At 40.0% G+C, this 16737-nt stretch overlaps 1 protein-coding gene across 3 annotated transcripts in view; it reads left to right on the top strand.

The window, feature by feature from the left end:
* Positions 1-16737, top strand: part of lyst (lysosomal trafficking regulator) — a 285139-nt gene that overhangs the window by 224684 nt on the left and 43718 nt on the right. For 2 of the 3 annotated variants that reach the window (XM_080191874.1, XM_080191875.1), the window contains 7 exons: positions 1299-1460; positions 2877-3068; positions 8366-8544; positions 11478-11684; positions 12222-12398; positions 14153-14229; positions 16331-16519. In XM_080191874.1, the coding sequence (XP_080048000.1) occupies positions 1299-1460; positions 2877-3068; positions 8366-8544; positions 11478-11684; positions 12222-12398; positions 14153-14229; positions 16331-16519 (1183 nt within the window). The remainder of the gene's footprint in view (positions 1-1298; positions 1461-2876; positions 3069-8365; positions 8545-11477; positions 11685-12221; positions 12399-14152; positions 14230-16330; positions 16520-16737) is intronic. The other variant, XM_080191876.1, reaches the window with a different exon arrangement.

Raw genomic sequence — 16737 nt, forward strand, 5'->3', positions numbered from 1 at the left:
GTATAAATGCATTGGCTTCCCAGCAGAGAGTTCTTTTATATTTTTCATGAGATGTCAAAGGATCCATGTGTAAGTTGGGGCAGTATAATTCAGAGTTGGATGATCAGAGTTTAGGATGGGAAAGCGTAATTCAAGAAGCAGGTCTCAGTACTCGGAGCGAATTGGAAACTGGATTGGTGAAACTAAGAAGATTTGTTCACAATGGAAGAAGGGTGTTTTGTTTGCATGTCAAAAAGCTGCAAAATTGATTTGGTGTCAAATTTAAATTGTATTCAAATTTGTAAGAACTATTCAAAACCTTTTAACTTGTTTTTTTCTAACTAATTGAATTGTTTTATTATTATCACATGTATTGGAATATAGTGAAAAGTATTGTATTAGGTGGCATGGAGGCACAGTGGTTAGCGCTGCTGCCTCTCAGCGCCAGGGACCTGGTTCAATTCTCAGCTTGAGTCACTGTTTAGGTGTAGTTTTTCATTCTTTCTGTTTTTGCTTGAGTTTATTCTGGGTGCCCCAGTTTCCTTCCACAGTCCAAAGATGTGTGGGTCAGATGGATTGGTCATGTTAAATTGACCCTTAGTGTCAGGGGGATTAGCTAGGGTAAATACATGAGATTATGAGGATAGGGCCTAGGTGGGATTGTGGTCAGTACAGGCTTGATGGCCCGAATGGTCTCCTTCTGAACTGTATGATTCTATGATAAATGTAAAGTATTAAGGCAGCAATTGTCAAAATTAATGAACCAATTTTCAGGTGGTTTCTATTTCAACGTTTTTACTTTCTCCAAGTTATCTTGCCATCTGCCCGGCATAATAAAAACTAATCTGTAAAATTATTGTTTAAACTGTATTGAAGGGCCAGCATGTTTGTGATGAAACCTTAGGCATCTTAGTTTGGATTTTTGAAGAAAGACCTTGCATTATTTGTTTCACAGGGATGTGCAGGGATTGTATTGTGATAAAAATTTCTTGTTGCACATCCACACAGACAGGTGAGAAAATGGTTTGGTCAACACTTTTTGGATGCAGTGTCCCTTTGATGAAACATGTTGTGAGCTCAATGTCTAGCTTGATACATACAAGAAACTTTTTTTGTTTTGCTTTCTAAGATTATTTTTTTGAGTTTGATAGCATTGCTTTAAAAAAATAGCAAATTAGCTGCAAAATATTTTGTTCAAGATTTAGCTGTTGCTAATTTAGAAGATGCATTGCCTTCAGACGTGTTATTGTACATTTTAGCCATTGTGTAGACCTTCCCAGTATACATCTGTCTTTTATTTGTACTTGTTTACAATGAAGGTTCTGTTGCATTCAAAGATTCCTTAATTCCACGGCTGCCAAGACATCATTTCTCCTCGTATAGTCACCTTCCGATGACCTATTGCTTCAACTTAATAAACCAGGAGTCTCCCCTGGTGTCCCCAACTGGATCCACTTCCTACACTTTCCCAACCGAAGCAGGTGTAGTAGTGATCTTTACGGATCCCAGAAAAACATTTCATACTGAAATGTTTGTGTCAATAGTAGATTGCAAAAAGTGCATTTGTAGAGAAAAAAACAGCTCCCCAATACTGTAAACCTAAGAAGTTTCTTATCTCAAAAATGTTTTAATGTAGCAATATGCTCCTGATAAAGTAGAAATACACTACAATGGGAATTGTAAAGTGCTCTGTTATATTTTTAGGTTTACAATATTGAGAGCAAATCAGTGTTTGGATTTACTTTTGCACTGATTTGCAGTTCTGTTGCAACTAGTACTAACAAAATAATTGAGAATAGCATTGCAGTATTACATCCCAAACAACACTTGTTTACATAGTGTTGTTTTGAAGACTTTTACTATCATCCAATTGTTTAAAATCTCTTGGGAGCCTTAGTGCTATGTTTTCACATGTGAACAATGCATTTGTTAATGGATATGGTAGCATCTTTGTCTTTTTGCGAAAATATTTTGAGAGTTTATAAAATTAAAAAAGCAATAAAGATAATTTGTACAGTTAAAACAGAATTATCTGTAATAGTGACTTTTTAAATCGTGTTCTACCAAAATAACTCTTCCTGTTGCACTTTGACTAGTATTTGATGCTTTCCCTGCCTGTTAGGGTTGCCAACCCTCCTGGAATGGCTCTGAGTCCCCTCAGAATCGGCTTCATTCTCCAGGTGGCCAAATAAAGCATTCCATGAGTGTGTCAGTCAGCCACCAGCCAATAGCAGCCCAAACATTGGTTCCACCACCTGCCCTTCCCTACACCAGAAATCTACTCCCCCAACCACAGAAAGGCTCAACTATGTTTCAATGGAGGCCACTTGATGGAAATATCCAAACTGTCTACCGACCATGCACTTTAGTCAGTTGAAACAATGCCCAGCTTATTTGGGCTGCTGAGCTATGATTTGAGCCAAGGTTAGGTTCAGCTAAGACAGGTTGGATGCTGGTATAGTGAGTAATTATGCTATTAATCAGTGTAAGATTGAATTACTGGTGACTGAGTGAACTGTTGGTGTTAGGAAATTCCATTCCTGAGCACAACTGGCAGGGGAAGGAGCTGTTCAGATTAAGTAGTACGGTTTATTGGAGACCAGTTCATTCCTTCACACTGTGTCACAGGCGTTTTCTCTTGTTTAATCTGCTCGACCACACCAATGGCTTTCCAAGATGTCATTTCCGCCAACATATCCCAGAATATGTCCAGCCAGCATTGGCAATCCTATTCCCTGTAAGAATTAGGTTCATTGTTATTTGAGCTTGCTAGTGCCTCTAAAGCATTGCATTTCAGAATCTATTGGCAGTTTTCCACAACTGTGTTTTATATTTTAGAAAAAAGTAAACACATAAGCTTTCTGATGGTGAATTTGATTTGGAATCCATATTGCCAGGTCCTCGCAGGTTTTCAGCTGCTCCATCCGATGCCTTGCTGATGCGAATGCGATCTGTAGCCAGCGATGAACTCTCTCTGCTAATGCAGAGGAGGATGAGCCACGACAATTCCATGAGAGCTACTGAGACTGAGTTTGTACAGCGACTGCAGAGACTCACTGTTTTATCAGTAAATAGACTGATCTACCAAGGTAGGAAACTCCATTAATCTGATAGCTTTTGCATTTTCCTCCTTCTTACCTTCTCTCACAAAGATGATCCTTGTTTGAATCCATGTATGGCAGCAAAATTTTACCCAAGTAGCCATTTTTATTTTGAACCTGGATATTAAGTGGTTGATAGGTTATTTGTTCAGAGGATCTGACAACTAAGCACACTGTTGTCTTCATCCAACATATTCTGACATTCACACTTGAGGAAGTCTCTGGAGACTGATCAGGAGTTGGAACCCAGCTGATTATTCTTTCACTTCCCCAAACTTTGTGGTGTTCAATACTAGTGCTGACTAAGAACCATATAGAGGTTGTTTCGGGGAACCTCCTGATCTTTATTATGTGATACATTCGCCCTCTTGAGTTACTGGACAAGCGTTTGTACATTTCTGATTTCCAACCTATGTACAATGTTGCTGTTCTAATATTTTGAATTCTAAGTAAAATATTAATGTGGATTTTTAAAAAAAAATTGTTAATTTCATTTCCATAGTAATTAACGTTCACTCTTCAATCTAACTGACATCAAGCATTTGCTGCTGAAAGAATGGCCTGTCTGTTACTGTCCCCTTTGGGCAGATACTAGGGGTGGAATTTTCCCCTCCAGCCCGCCACAGGGATCGTAGCGGATGGGACAGAAAATTCAGTCACCTTGCAGAGGTCCGTTGACCCCAGGCAGAAATTTCTGGTCTTGGGGTGAGAGTGACTGGAAAATTCTGCCCTATGTGTTGCAAGTTGCCACCCAGGCTTGATTATTCGCCCATGTCTTTCCATGTAGCAAATTTTATTTTGCTGTTGTTGAATTTTTCTTTGCTCGGAGAGCATCAAAGGGGCACGCTATAATCTTGGCAAATTTTATTTCTGTCCCATTGGCTGGCCCTCTAATTCTGTTTCTGGGAACAGAAATATGAGATTCACCCAGACAGTTAATTTGGAGATGGATTTATTAGGCAGGATAAGAAGACGACTTTTTTATATAGCATCTAATTAAGTTTCTCAAACTTACCCAAGAGTTTCACAAATAACTATGATGAAGTGCAGCGACTATTGTTTAGGCATACCTCATAGCTGATTTTTCTATTAAGATGCTCCAAACAATGATGAGATCAATTAGTTTGATTTTTTTGTTACTGGAAGGATGTTGCCCAGGAAAGTTCCTCCTCTCCCTCATTTTTGCCTAAGTCCTATGTTTCTTTAAATAATGCCATGGAATTTTTAATATCAAAAGGAACCATTGGAATAAGCAGAGATTTAAATCTCATGCAAAGGACAACACTTCAATCGGCTTCCCCCAATGCTGCTGGAAGTTCCATCAATATCACTTACACCCTCTAATGCTCTCCTCAGCAGCCACCTCAACTGCACCTTATACGAGCTCCAATGCATCTTGTACCACACTGGAATGTTGCCTCAGCCCAAATCCCGAAGTGTATCCATTTGCAATCTTATGCAGTCAAGACTGAACACAGCAGTGGAGTTTGTAGTACAGAATGACTTTTCCTAATTCATTGATGAAGTTGAGCAAAGTCTGGATTATGATTTGGCGAAAGAATATCATGAGCATGGCTCCAATAAGGAAAAAAATGGCACAAGTATGCAGGGATGCTGCCCCATACAGTTCTCCCCCTCCTACGCTATATAAAGGTCCATTTGACCGCACCAGAATAGCACTTGGACACCATAAACTGCAGGCTGGACCTCTTGAGTGTTAGGAGTGTCCATTTGCTAGTCACAGCAAAGCCCTGAGCCTTGCCCTTGCACCACCGACCTTTTTGGACATTTAATCTCTCCTGCCTTTACAGATCTTCCCTTTTGTTTATTACTTGCTGAAAACCTATTACATTTCTCTTCCCAGCTCTGATAAAAGATCGTTAACCAAACAATTCTGTTTTATGCCTCACAGATGCTGCCTAATCTGAGTGTTTTGAGCATTTTCTGTTTTAATTTTTTACTTTGATTACTAGCATCTGCAGTTTTTTTCTTTTGCCCTGGGGGAGCTGATTTTTACCCCACTATTCCCCACATCATCACACAGTAGTCACCTACAACGGTTGTTGTGAGTGCCACTGCACATTTTATCCTTCCTTATAGACCAATGTTGGTGTCTTCCATTGATCATTTCATTCACTTTCATTGCCCCTCTGAGATTTATTTGCTGTCTACGTGCTGCCTTGTGACAGCATTATCTACAAACATGGAGTCAACTGTCATTTAACTGCTCAGGACAATCAGCTATACCTCCGCCAAATCTACGACTCTTATTGTGAGACCTGACAAGTTGTAAACGAGTCATATTTTCTCCATATTAACACTGCTTCTGTAACTCAGCACAATAACCTTCACAACCTAGCTAATAATTTCATTCTTGACCTCAGCTGCTTAGCCAATAAACCTAAAGCTTGTTGGTAGCCTGTTAGAAATGAAGCTGAACTCCAGGACCCATATCCAGCTCTGTGATCACCACCTTCAAAATCACCCTCACTATAACTGAGAATCTCGTCATTGTTAGCACCAGACTTGATTTCTGGAACATGTCTAGGGCGGTGGATAGAGGAGAGCCAGTGGGTGTGGTCTTTCTTGATTTTCAGAAGGCATTTGACAAGGTACCTCACAAGAGGTTATTGCAGAAGGTAAGGGGGCATGGAGTTGGGGGTAGGGTGTTAGCGTGGAAAGAGGATTGGCTGTCAAATAGGAGGCAGAGAGTGGGGGTTAATGGGTGCTATTAGGATTGGCGGTTGGTGACTAGTGGAGTGCCCCAGGGGTCGGTGCTGGGGCCTCAGCTATTTACCATTTATATAGATGATCTGGAGGAGGGAACCGAGTGTATGGTGTCGAAATTTGCTGATGACACCAAGATTGGTGGAACGGCAAATTGCGTGGAGGGTGTGGAGAGTCTGCAGAAGGATCTAGATAGGATGGGCGAATGGGTCAGGAACTGGCAAATGGAATTTAATGTTGGCAAGTGCGAGGTGGTCCACTTTGGTCGGAAGAATGGTAGGAAGGACTATTACTTACGTGGCGAAAAACTGCAGCAGGCGACGGTGCAGAGGGACCTCGGGGTCCTTGTGCATGAGTGGCAAAAACCCAGCCTGCAGGTGCAGCAGGTGGTCAGGAAGGCTAATGGGATGCTGGCCTTTATAGCGAGGGGGATTGAATATAAAAGTAGGGAGGTCTTGCTGCAGCTGTATAGGGCATTGGTGAGGCTGCAGCTGGAGTACTGTGTGCAGTTTTGGGCGCCGCACTTACGCAAGGATATTTTGGCCTTGGAGGGAGTGCATAGGAGGTTTACTAGGCTGATACCGGAGTTGAGGGGGTTGAGCTATGAGGAGAGGCTGAATAAACTAGGCTTGTACTCGTTAGAGTTTAGAAGAATGAGGGGAGATCTCATTGAGACAGATAAGATGATGGATGGATAGGATAGAGGTGGAGAGACTCTTCCCGCTCAGAAAGGACAATAGGACTAGGGGGCACAGCCTCAAGATAATGGGGGGGCGGTTTGGAACGGAGTTGAGGAGGAACTTCTTCACTCAAAGGGTGGTGAATCTCTGGAATTCTCTGCCCGTTGAAGTGGTGGAGGCTGCCTCGCTAAATATTTTTAAGACGCGGGTTGATGGGTTTTTGATAAGCGAGGGGATTAAGGGTTATGGGGAGAGGGCGGGAATGTGGAACTGAGCCACGACAGATCAGCCATGATCTTATTGAATGGCGGGGCAGGCTCGAAGGGCTAGATGGCCTACTCCTGCTCCTATTTCTTATGTTCTTATGTTCCCCTCACCAACTGCTTCAGCTGCACCCTTTGCAAATTCCAATTCTTCCATAATCCCGCATATTACCCCATACTAAATCCTGTTCCTTTATTCTGATTTTTGTTGACAATCTCCCATGGGCTCTCAACCCCCGCTGTATTGGCTTCAAAGGCATCCTCATTTACAAATGGTCTTGTCCTACCTTACCACTGAAGCCTCTTTCAGGCCCATAATCCAGTTCACACCTTTTGAACCCTTTGTATTTATGTGAACTTTTCAGTATTTCAGTATCAGCCAAAGCTCAGTTGGTAACACTCTTGCCTTTGAGTCAGAACATTGTGGACTTAGTTCCACCCCAGGACTTGAGTTTAAAAATTATGGCTTCAGTGCAGCGTTGATGGAGTGCAGCACTGTCGAATTCACTGAGTTTCAGAAGTGACATTAACCAAGGCCCCTTCTTGCCTCTCTAGTGGACGTAAAATATCCCAGAGTGCTAACTTGAAAAAACAGCAGGAAAGTTATTCCCACTGTTCTGGTCAATATTTATTCCTCAGCCAACAACACAAAAGGCAGATTAACTTCTCAACATATTTCTGCTGTTTGAACCTTGCGGGTTGCCTGCCATATTTCCTACATTACAACACTTCAGAAGCATTAGCTGTAAGCACTTTGAGGTCATTTGAGTCCAATGGTCATCAAAAAGTATAAATGGCAGTTTTTCTATCCTTTATGCCACAACACCACCACCATGTTAAACATTCAGTCCTCACGTCTCTGCATTGTAGAATTCTTTATTAAATGTCTTGGGATGATAATTATGTTTTATAATGACTGGATTGGCTTTTCCAACAACAGAAACTTTGCACTTGTGTAGCAACATTATCATTTAATTCAAATAAAAATAAAGAAATGTAGACTTAGAAAGACCCACATTGGTGATGTAAAGGGAAAGTAAAACTGGAACCAAAAGAGAAAATGCAGGAAAATCTCCGCAGATCTGGCAGCATCTGTAAGAAGAGAAAAGAGTTGACGTTTTGAGTCCAGATGACCCTTTGTCAAAGTAAAACTGGATTGTTTGATCAAGGGCTCCCCAAAGAAGAACAACCATAGAATAAAAAAACATGAAATCTCAATTCAGAACAAATGTCAAGAAAAAGTTTTCAAAGAATGATAAATCTGTGGAATAATCGGTCAAGATAATAAAATAAAACTGTTTGAGTTTGTCCAGAATAAATGAGTAACAAGAGAGTTCTCAAAGCAGACTTCTTGTGTGCTTAAGGCTCAGAAATGCATCTTTGTCTCAATGGATTAATTAAAAGCGATGTGACTTACTTTGGGCTTAATTAAAGGAGAAACATGCAACGCATTAAATTAACAGCTCTTTGCTCTACTCAGTCAACAGAAATCTTCAATTCTATGTATTAATTGATATATTGACCCACATTTCAGTGGACCTACTCATCTTTTACTACTTTAACTGTGATTTCTTTTTTAAATTTGTGATACCTTGTGATACTCATGTTTCTTCAGATCCTGACCTTGACTTTCTGGATTTATTGACCACATCCGAATATCCACAACATTATAGAATATCACCCTCCCCAGGTGAAGGCTCTGAGGAAGGTGCATCAGTGCTACCCAGCAACAACATGAAAACGTTTCAGAAAGAAATGTTAAAACTAATGGTTGAAGGGATTAAAGTATCATTGGTGAGTATAGCTGTGTGTAATCAGTATATTGGTGGACTGGCTATTTGCTTGTCGTTCAATAGAGCCCCATGGTTTAAGACCCTGATGACTTCACATTCTAACCTCATTAAAAAATAAATTCTTGCAAGGTATTTAATAATTATTTGTGACAGGATTATTTTTAACATTAGTTTAAAAAAGCTAGCATGCAGGTACAACAGATAATAAAGAAAACAAATGGAATGTTGGTATTTCTAGCTAAAGGAATAGAATATAAAAGTAAGGAAGTTTTGTTACAACAGTACAAGGTTTTGGTAAGACTGCACCTGGAATATTATGCACAGTTTTGGTCCCTTTATTTCAGCAAAGATTTAGTGGCATTGGAGGCAGTTCAGAGTAGGTTCACTAAATTGATTCCAGAGATGCGGGGTTTGTCTGTCTGAAAAGAGATTGAACAATTTAGGCCTCTACGCTCTGGAATTTAGAAGAATGAGAGGAGATCAAATTTGAGGTGTACAACGTGATAAAAGGTATGGATAAAGTAGACGTGCAGCAGATGCTTCCTCTTGTAGGACATTCTAGGACGAGAGGTCATAGTCTTAGGATAATGGTAGCAAATTTAAAACAGAGTTGAGGAGAAACTACTTCTCCCAAAGGGCTGTGAATCTGTGGAATCTGCTACCCCAAAGTGCAGTGGATGCTGGGACAGTGAGTGAATTAAAGGAGGAGTTAGACAGATTTTTAATTGGTTATGGGGAGAAGGCAGAAAAATGGGGATGAGGAGCAATCAGCCATCATTGAGTGGCAGAGCAGACGCGATTGGCCGAATAGTCTAATTCTGCTCCTATATCTTAGAACTTATAAACGTTAGTGACCTCTGAAGTTGGGATGAACTAAAATTACCAACTAGTAATTAAGGCAATCAAACTTGTCAAATAACAAAAGGAAAAACTCTAGGGATAAGGAAAAGTAGATGCTCAGCCGGAAAGTGAGAAATTAGGAAGGATGATTCCCACCTAAAGTTTATTTATTAATCAGGTAGACTTAGATTAACATCGCAATGAAGTTACTGTGAAAATCCTCTAGTTGCCACAAGCCGGTGCTTGCTCAAGTATAGTGAGAGAGAATTTAGCACAGCCAATGCACCTAGGCTAAAAGAATGAGGACATTTTTGAATGAGGAGAGTGGGGTACATGGAAATAGAGGGTTGCAGAAAGCAGGACCAAATCAACTGAAAGGTCCAACACCAATGACCAACCATCAAGATGACCAACCGTCTTGGATATTCTGGGATCATCCCAGAATTTAGTTTTCATCCTGGAGTGTCACTAGTTGTCATTGAGTCCTCTGAACTGCAAATGAGGTAGGGTCCCAGTAGGCCGCTGCTGCTCTGTAAAGTATCCCTTATTTCCCACACAGTTTGTTGGGTTAAAATGGGGAGGGAGAAAGGAAAGGGAGTGAATAAAGAAGGCCAGAATCAAAGATTATGTGGTTTTGGAGCAGATCTAGGGCTTGAGAAGCTTGCAGAACGCAGTGGGATGAGGTCATGGATGGATTAATAGAAAAACAACATTGCTTGTGAAATCTTGGGAGCTTGAGTAGGTGGGAAAGGTCTATAATTACTTCAGAATAAAAAATTTCTGTTGCATTGTTTCTTCCATGCTTCTAAATCTTATTGGGAAACTTTACAAAAAGTACATTTGTTTTGTGTTGCACCTTTTTAAATTTTGATTGGCTGAAAATCTCCTGTCTCAGCTGCTGTGGGAATCATAGTGGACAAGACAGTTAATTCGGTGGACTGTTTAAATGTCCATTGAGCTCAGGCAGGAACTTCTGGCCTTGGAACACTACGTAGAGTGCTTTCAGAGAGTTGGTGCAGGCTTGAGGGCCAAATGACTTCCTTCTGCACTGTTGGGATTCTATGGACTAAGTATATTCAAGCACTGGTGAAATTTCAGTGCAAGTTGTGCAAAAATGTTACTACTACTGATGAACGATATTTCCTGGTTATTAGTTGATTTGGAATATGAAATTGTTTTTATCAAGCATCAAGGCAGGATTTTCCACCTGAAAAATCAGCAGGCAAAGTGCCAATACCAACTGTCCTGCATCCATCCCTCACAAAGTCTCATCTCAGAGAGCTGTCAGCCATGCCTCATCTTGTCAGCTTGGATCTTGTTTGTCTCTCATGTGGGGACCTTAAATTGGATTCAGTTAGATTTTGAATTTGGTTTTTGGAGCAAGCAAGAAGTGGATTTTGGTTTGCCCAGTCCATTGAGTATAGGCTTTGTAACTTTTAAGGATGGAGTAGAACATTTTAAAATGGTTGGGCAGGCAGTGGGTGGTAGGAAGGTCATCCAAAGACTTTTATAGCTCCCCAACCTGTTGAACAGCCCTTGGGTAAACCATAAAATTCTGACCCAGATGTGCAGAAATTCTTTTAAAGCCCAAACATAAAGTTAGAGGTTTAGTCCTCATTACTGACAGTACTGATAAGACTAGCATATGCCACCTCATTGACAAACTGACTTAATTGTGTGTCTGGTGAGTTAATGCACAGTGCAGTACTTTGACTAACAGTGCAAATACGAGCCCTTGATGAATCATTCTTATCAAGAATCCAATGGGAAGGCTTGCTTAATCCAATTCTGTTTCTTGTCTTCATCAATAACATGACTGTTTGGATAACCTGGGGCTAATAATGCCTATGTACACTTGTTGTCATATGGGAGCTATGTGTTTTGTAGAAGGTTAAACCAAGATTTCTTTTGAGCCTCTGTTGGAATATCATGCATTAGACAACAGCAAAATTTGCTTGATTTTCCTTCCGTGCACAAACTGACTTTGGATGACATTCACAATGTTTTAAGACGTGTTTTTTTGGTCTGATTCAAGCAGTTTGGAAGCTTGTTCTTCTCTCAATCACTCACTGATGTATATATGTATTGGTTTAGGGTGCAGGCAGAAATAGTCCCCCGCGGCAGCAGTGGAAACGTATGCTTTGGTCCTGCAGAGAGACATTCCGGTCCCAGTTGGGGCGATTGCTTGTTCACATTCTGTGCCCTGCCCGTCCACTAGAAGAGAGGAAAATGGCTTTAGAAATAGTTTATGAACCAAGCCATCAGGAGATTCTGCGAGAATGTCTTGGTCAACCTCTGGAGGTAAGAGAGTTGCCATGAAAACCTCCAAGTATCTGCAGAATGTTGCACTGAAGCATATCAATAAAACTGTGTACTATTCCAATGTGTTAATCATTTTTATTTATTTATTAGTCACAAGGCTTACATTAACACTGCAATGAAGTTACTGTTAAATTCCCCTAGTCGCCACAGTCTGGCATCTTTTCAGGTCAATTGTGGGATGAAATCAGAGCATCCAGAGGAACCCCACGTGAACATGGAGAGAACGTGCAAACTTCACACAGACAGTGACCCAAGCTGGGAATCGAACCGGGTCTCTAGCGTTGTGAGGCAGCAGTGCTAACTGCTGTGCTACCATGCCATACCATTTCATTATGTGACTGTTTTCAGTAGGTTTTTGGAAGATAAATTTTCACTTCCTTTAACATTCCTTTCGAGGATACTGATATTTGAAAATAGTTTAAATATATTACTGAAAAAATAGCCTTAATGGAGCTCTTTGTTGTGATCAGATGAAGCAGCTTTAAATGGTGAGCTACCTGTTCTGTTTATCCACAGCATGGACCCAAGCTGGCACTGTACTTGTACGAATTGATGCACGACCATATGGAAACCTTGACCAATGAACAGCAATCTGCAGCAGGGAACTTCTTCAACTCTTTAAAACTTTGTGGATATAAGTGCATTCCACTTGGTGCTCCACCCAAACCAGATCTTATTAAAGCCATCAAAGAGGTATGGAGGCAATATTCAGACTGATCGGAGGCAAACTTAATTTTAATTATATTGTAAGTTAGCAATCCCCATAGCACCAAATAAAAATAAAGGAATCCCGCACAGAGGAAAAAGCTACTGAACAAGAGTTGACTTAGTTAAAACTCTGTAGCAAATGAACTAAAATCAACAAAACTATTAATTCATAGCTGAAGGACATCTTAAATAAAAAGAGATTTAACTTTAAATTTTCGATTAAACAGAAGTTACAAGCACTGACATGATTTCCTACACAAATATAGTACTGTAGGTACTTTCATAGTCTTTCCAAATCAACCCTTTGCAGGAGATCTCACTTTCCATCCAAACATTCCAGCCATTGAGTCGCATTTACCAGCAGCTGTAATCCTGTCAGAGTCCCCAGACACAGTAACCCTTGACAAGATGCACATCTACAAGCTCAGTTGGGTTATTGAAGTTCTGATGGCACTTCTCCAACTCCTTTAAACAGACTGGTGGGCTCTGGCACCACTGAAATAGCAGCAATGGAGTTTGTTCAATCCACAGTACTTGCTCATCCCACCTTCAGTGTTCTGTCATTTCCAGCTTGTTCACTCTCTCTCTCACTCACTCTCTCTCTCTCTCTCCCTCTCTCTCTCTCTCTCTCTCTCTCTCACTCACACACACACACACACACACACACACACACACACACACAGTAACAGAACCTCTGCTTAAAGACCTGCTTCAATTTCAGGGTCTGTTCAAAGGTACCAACAGAAAACTCAATTTGGAGAGACCGTAGCTTGTTCCTCTTTGCATCAATTCTTCCCAACTATTAAACATAAAAAACATACCAAAACCGAACTCCACTGCAATTAGCCTTCTATTTATCAATTGCTTCTGAGCTATTCTGCCCTCCCTTTGGAGAATCTGTTTCAAACAATGTTGCAAAGGTACTGTCAATGCTAGAAGGCCAGAGTGACTCAGTAACAAAAGGGATGATGGTACAAGCCCAAATAATGGAACTAGTAACAAAGATGATAAGGCAGATATAAATGGTACATACAGCATGATGGCAGAGAATAGCATGATAATCTGATAAACCAAGAGAGTTACCATTGAGCAGGAATGTGACAAAGAAACGTTAATTAGACGTCAGATGTGCTCAGCACTCTACCAACGTGTATTGATGAGGAATCCTCACCCCTCGCACTGGCCCACATCATCTCTATTCTGTGGTTCTAGTTCAGCCATCCTCCAGAACTTACTAATATTGAGAAAAAGGCTATGGGTGTATCCAGTCATACCTAATAAGAAGTGTGCCTGTCTGAATATGAAACAAAGGTTAGATCAGTCTTAGTTGCCTTGCATTCTATGGTTAAATGACAGTCCAGTGTTCACCTTCAATAGGAATAATGGCCACCTCACTGAGATACCAGAACTTAACTCCAACAAAGAGTTGAGAGAAAATTAGCCAAGAAAATTAAATGATTTGAACAAAATTCAATTGTTTTATTCTGTGGTTACATTTTATTTCAACTTTGAGAGCCATCAGTGTTTTCAGTGTGAATCATCATGTGGAGGAATATTTGATTTTAATAGTAGCTTTATATCAGTGAAAGTGGTTTATGACAAATAGGAAAGTCTTGTATCTGAGCATGTAGGCCTAAGACTATGATACTTTCAAAATCAATATTTGTTTTCTAATTAGATGAATTGGAAATATGCATACCAATACTAATATGTGAATAATATGTGCTTGTGTCCTTCAGGAGCAAACCAAATATGAGAATGAAGAATGTGCAAATAAAGCTGCTTGGGAGAAGAAAATGACAACTTCTCAGCAGAGGTAAAATAGCAGTGGCTTGGATGCATATTGGAGCGGCAACTAAATGTCATGGAGCAGGAGGGCTGACCCAAGGGTCACCACTGAGGAAGGGGAACAGGAAAGTCCTCACAAGCATTGTAATCTTCCACATATCCTAGCCACTAATATAAAGCCGTATTGCTAGTAGTTGCAGTGTTAGCCAGCCATCTTTCTCTGTCTTATTGGTCAACTAACAGATTCAATAGCAGCAATAAAGTGAGGATAAATCATTTTTTAAAAAGAAAGCAAAAATAGAACTCTTGTCCTTGGTTATGACAGTTCAAATTAGAGTGTTGCTTTGAAGCAATGTACCGGAGAGCTCTTATATAGCAAACCACTTATTGCATAGTGACAAAATTTCACCTGAAGAATGTCAACTACAATGTTCATTTTTACAATCCCTCTATCATGAGAAGCACTTTGGAGGCTTAAGGGCAACTAGATACATTCTTGTGGTAAGTTTCACTGTGATTTGTGAAAGACCAAATGCCTGTGAAGTAAAGAGATTGAGGAAGAGAATTTTGAATAGCTGGACTTAGTGCCTCTGGTGGAGTGAAGACAAATTATCAATCAATCAGAACTCAAGGACTGTAGGAGCAGAGTGAGATCCGCAATGAGTGATTACTCACATCGAGTTGAGATAAAACTTTTGAAGGATTTTAAGATGAATTCCAAATTAATGAGGTAGTGACCAGGAACTAGTGGAGCAACAAGATGCCTGAGAAGTAGAATGTCATTGATATATATTTCAAAGCTGAGGTCACACTTAGTTATTACCAAATGCAGCATCTGGAAGATAAATGGGAGAGGTCCAGGGATGAGAGAACCATGTGAAACATTCTAGCTTGACTCACCCTCCAGTGTTTCTCTCTTGAAAGACCAATGACTCGCTTACCCAATTGGGATTTGTGAAGTCCATCCAAGCACACTATCTATTTGTATAGAATTGGCACAGCAATGCATTGTTACTGTATTCCAGTAGTTCTTTTTCAGGATATTATGCAAGTTCACCAGTCTTAGCATTTTTGGCTGAGTTACTGCTGGCTTTAGGTTTTGTCAGTTCCGTATATTTGAAAATAGCTCAGTCACAGGCTGAGTTGTGCCCTTGTTAATTCAGACTTCTTGAACATTTGGTTTGCATAATTGATTCCAGTGTAGGTGATATAGTCAGAAAATGTAGCCAGAGGCAACTGTAACAAAGATCTCACAAATTTAATTAGCTGGATATCAAAGGTAACACCAGCATGTGGGAGTTGGGAAAAGAAGGAACAGTAAATAGCAGGAAATTAGACAGGATGGCAAAGTGTGAGAGAAAATAGAAAATGCAGTAAATGGAAAGAATGGAGAATGGTGCAGATATGTGTAAAATGCAGTAAGACCATGTTTTAAAAAAATACATATTGTGGAAAAATAATGGGGAATGGAAATATATCCTGAACAGTAAAATTGTTGGTGGACTGGGTGAATATTTAGAATCAGAACTCCATGTAGGAAAGACACAAGTTGGCTAATAGGTTTGGGTTTCTGTTCCTAGCAGAGCTGAGTGGAAAAACAAGGGATGGTGATGATTCTATGGATGACTCTGAATTAGACCACAGCTGGGATATTGTTCTGCAGTTTTGGACTCCCCATTGTAGAATAGATAAAGGATATGATGACAAAGATGCAACACTTGGTATACCATGTATCATTCTGATGGGAATTGTAGGCTATATCCACTGGAGCTGATTTTAATTTTAAATTAAAGTTTGAAATGTTATGTAACATTTTATAAGCTACTTAATGATAGGTGCATATATTTAGGGATAGTATTAAAAGCAAAAAAAACCTTCCTATCATTGTTGTTTAAAGGGGAATTAAACTTGACGAAAAAGCAAATAAATTGAATTAAGTGAATGGTTTATGGTCAGTGTTGACTGATACCTACCTGCTTAAAGAAAATGTACCAATATGGGTGATGGGTGAAAGCAGGATCAGGCTCAGCAATGCTTGGTTAAATAAGATGTTGCTATTATTTATCGAAGATTATAAATGATGATTAGTTATTTAAATGCAGTTTAGAAACTATTTTCCTGTTTTTTAGCCTCCTTCAAAGATTGGATATGAAGTCAAAAGATATTTCTAAAATAGCAGCTGAAATCACTCAGAATATCTCCCTGCATCAGGGCATGGAGAGGAAAAAAGTGATTCAGCACATCCGGGGAATGTACAAGGTAGATTTAAGTGCTAGCAGGCACTGGCAAGAACTTGTTCAGCAGCTCACACATGACAGGTAAGCCCCAGAAATACAATTAAAAGAATTCCTAGTTTAATAAAAGTCAGTTTGATGGCATTTCACTGATTGCAGGGCAAGGAGTACATGAAGGAAATTCCTTCAGCATTAAAAGGAACTATTCCAGCTAGTTCTGAAACATATTTCTTATCCACAATATGCCCAAGATTGTATGTTTAAGATGAGAAAGTTTTAAAGTTAAAGTTTATTTATTAGTG

Source organism: Carcharhinus amblyrhynchos, chromosome 7 (genome assembly GCF_965287045.1).
Source record: "Carcharhinus amblyrhynchos chromosome 7, sCarAmb.v2.hapA, whole genome shotgun sequence".
NCBI classification, from domain to species: domain Eukaryota; kingdom Metazoa; phylum Chordata; class Chondrichthyes; order Carcharhiniformes; family Carcharhinidae; genus Carcharhinus; species Carcharhinus amblyrhynchos.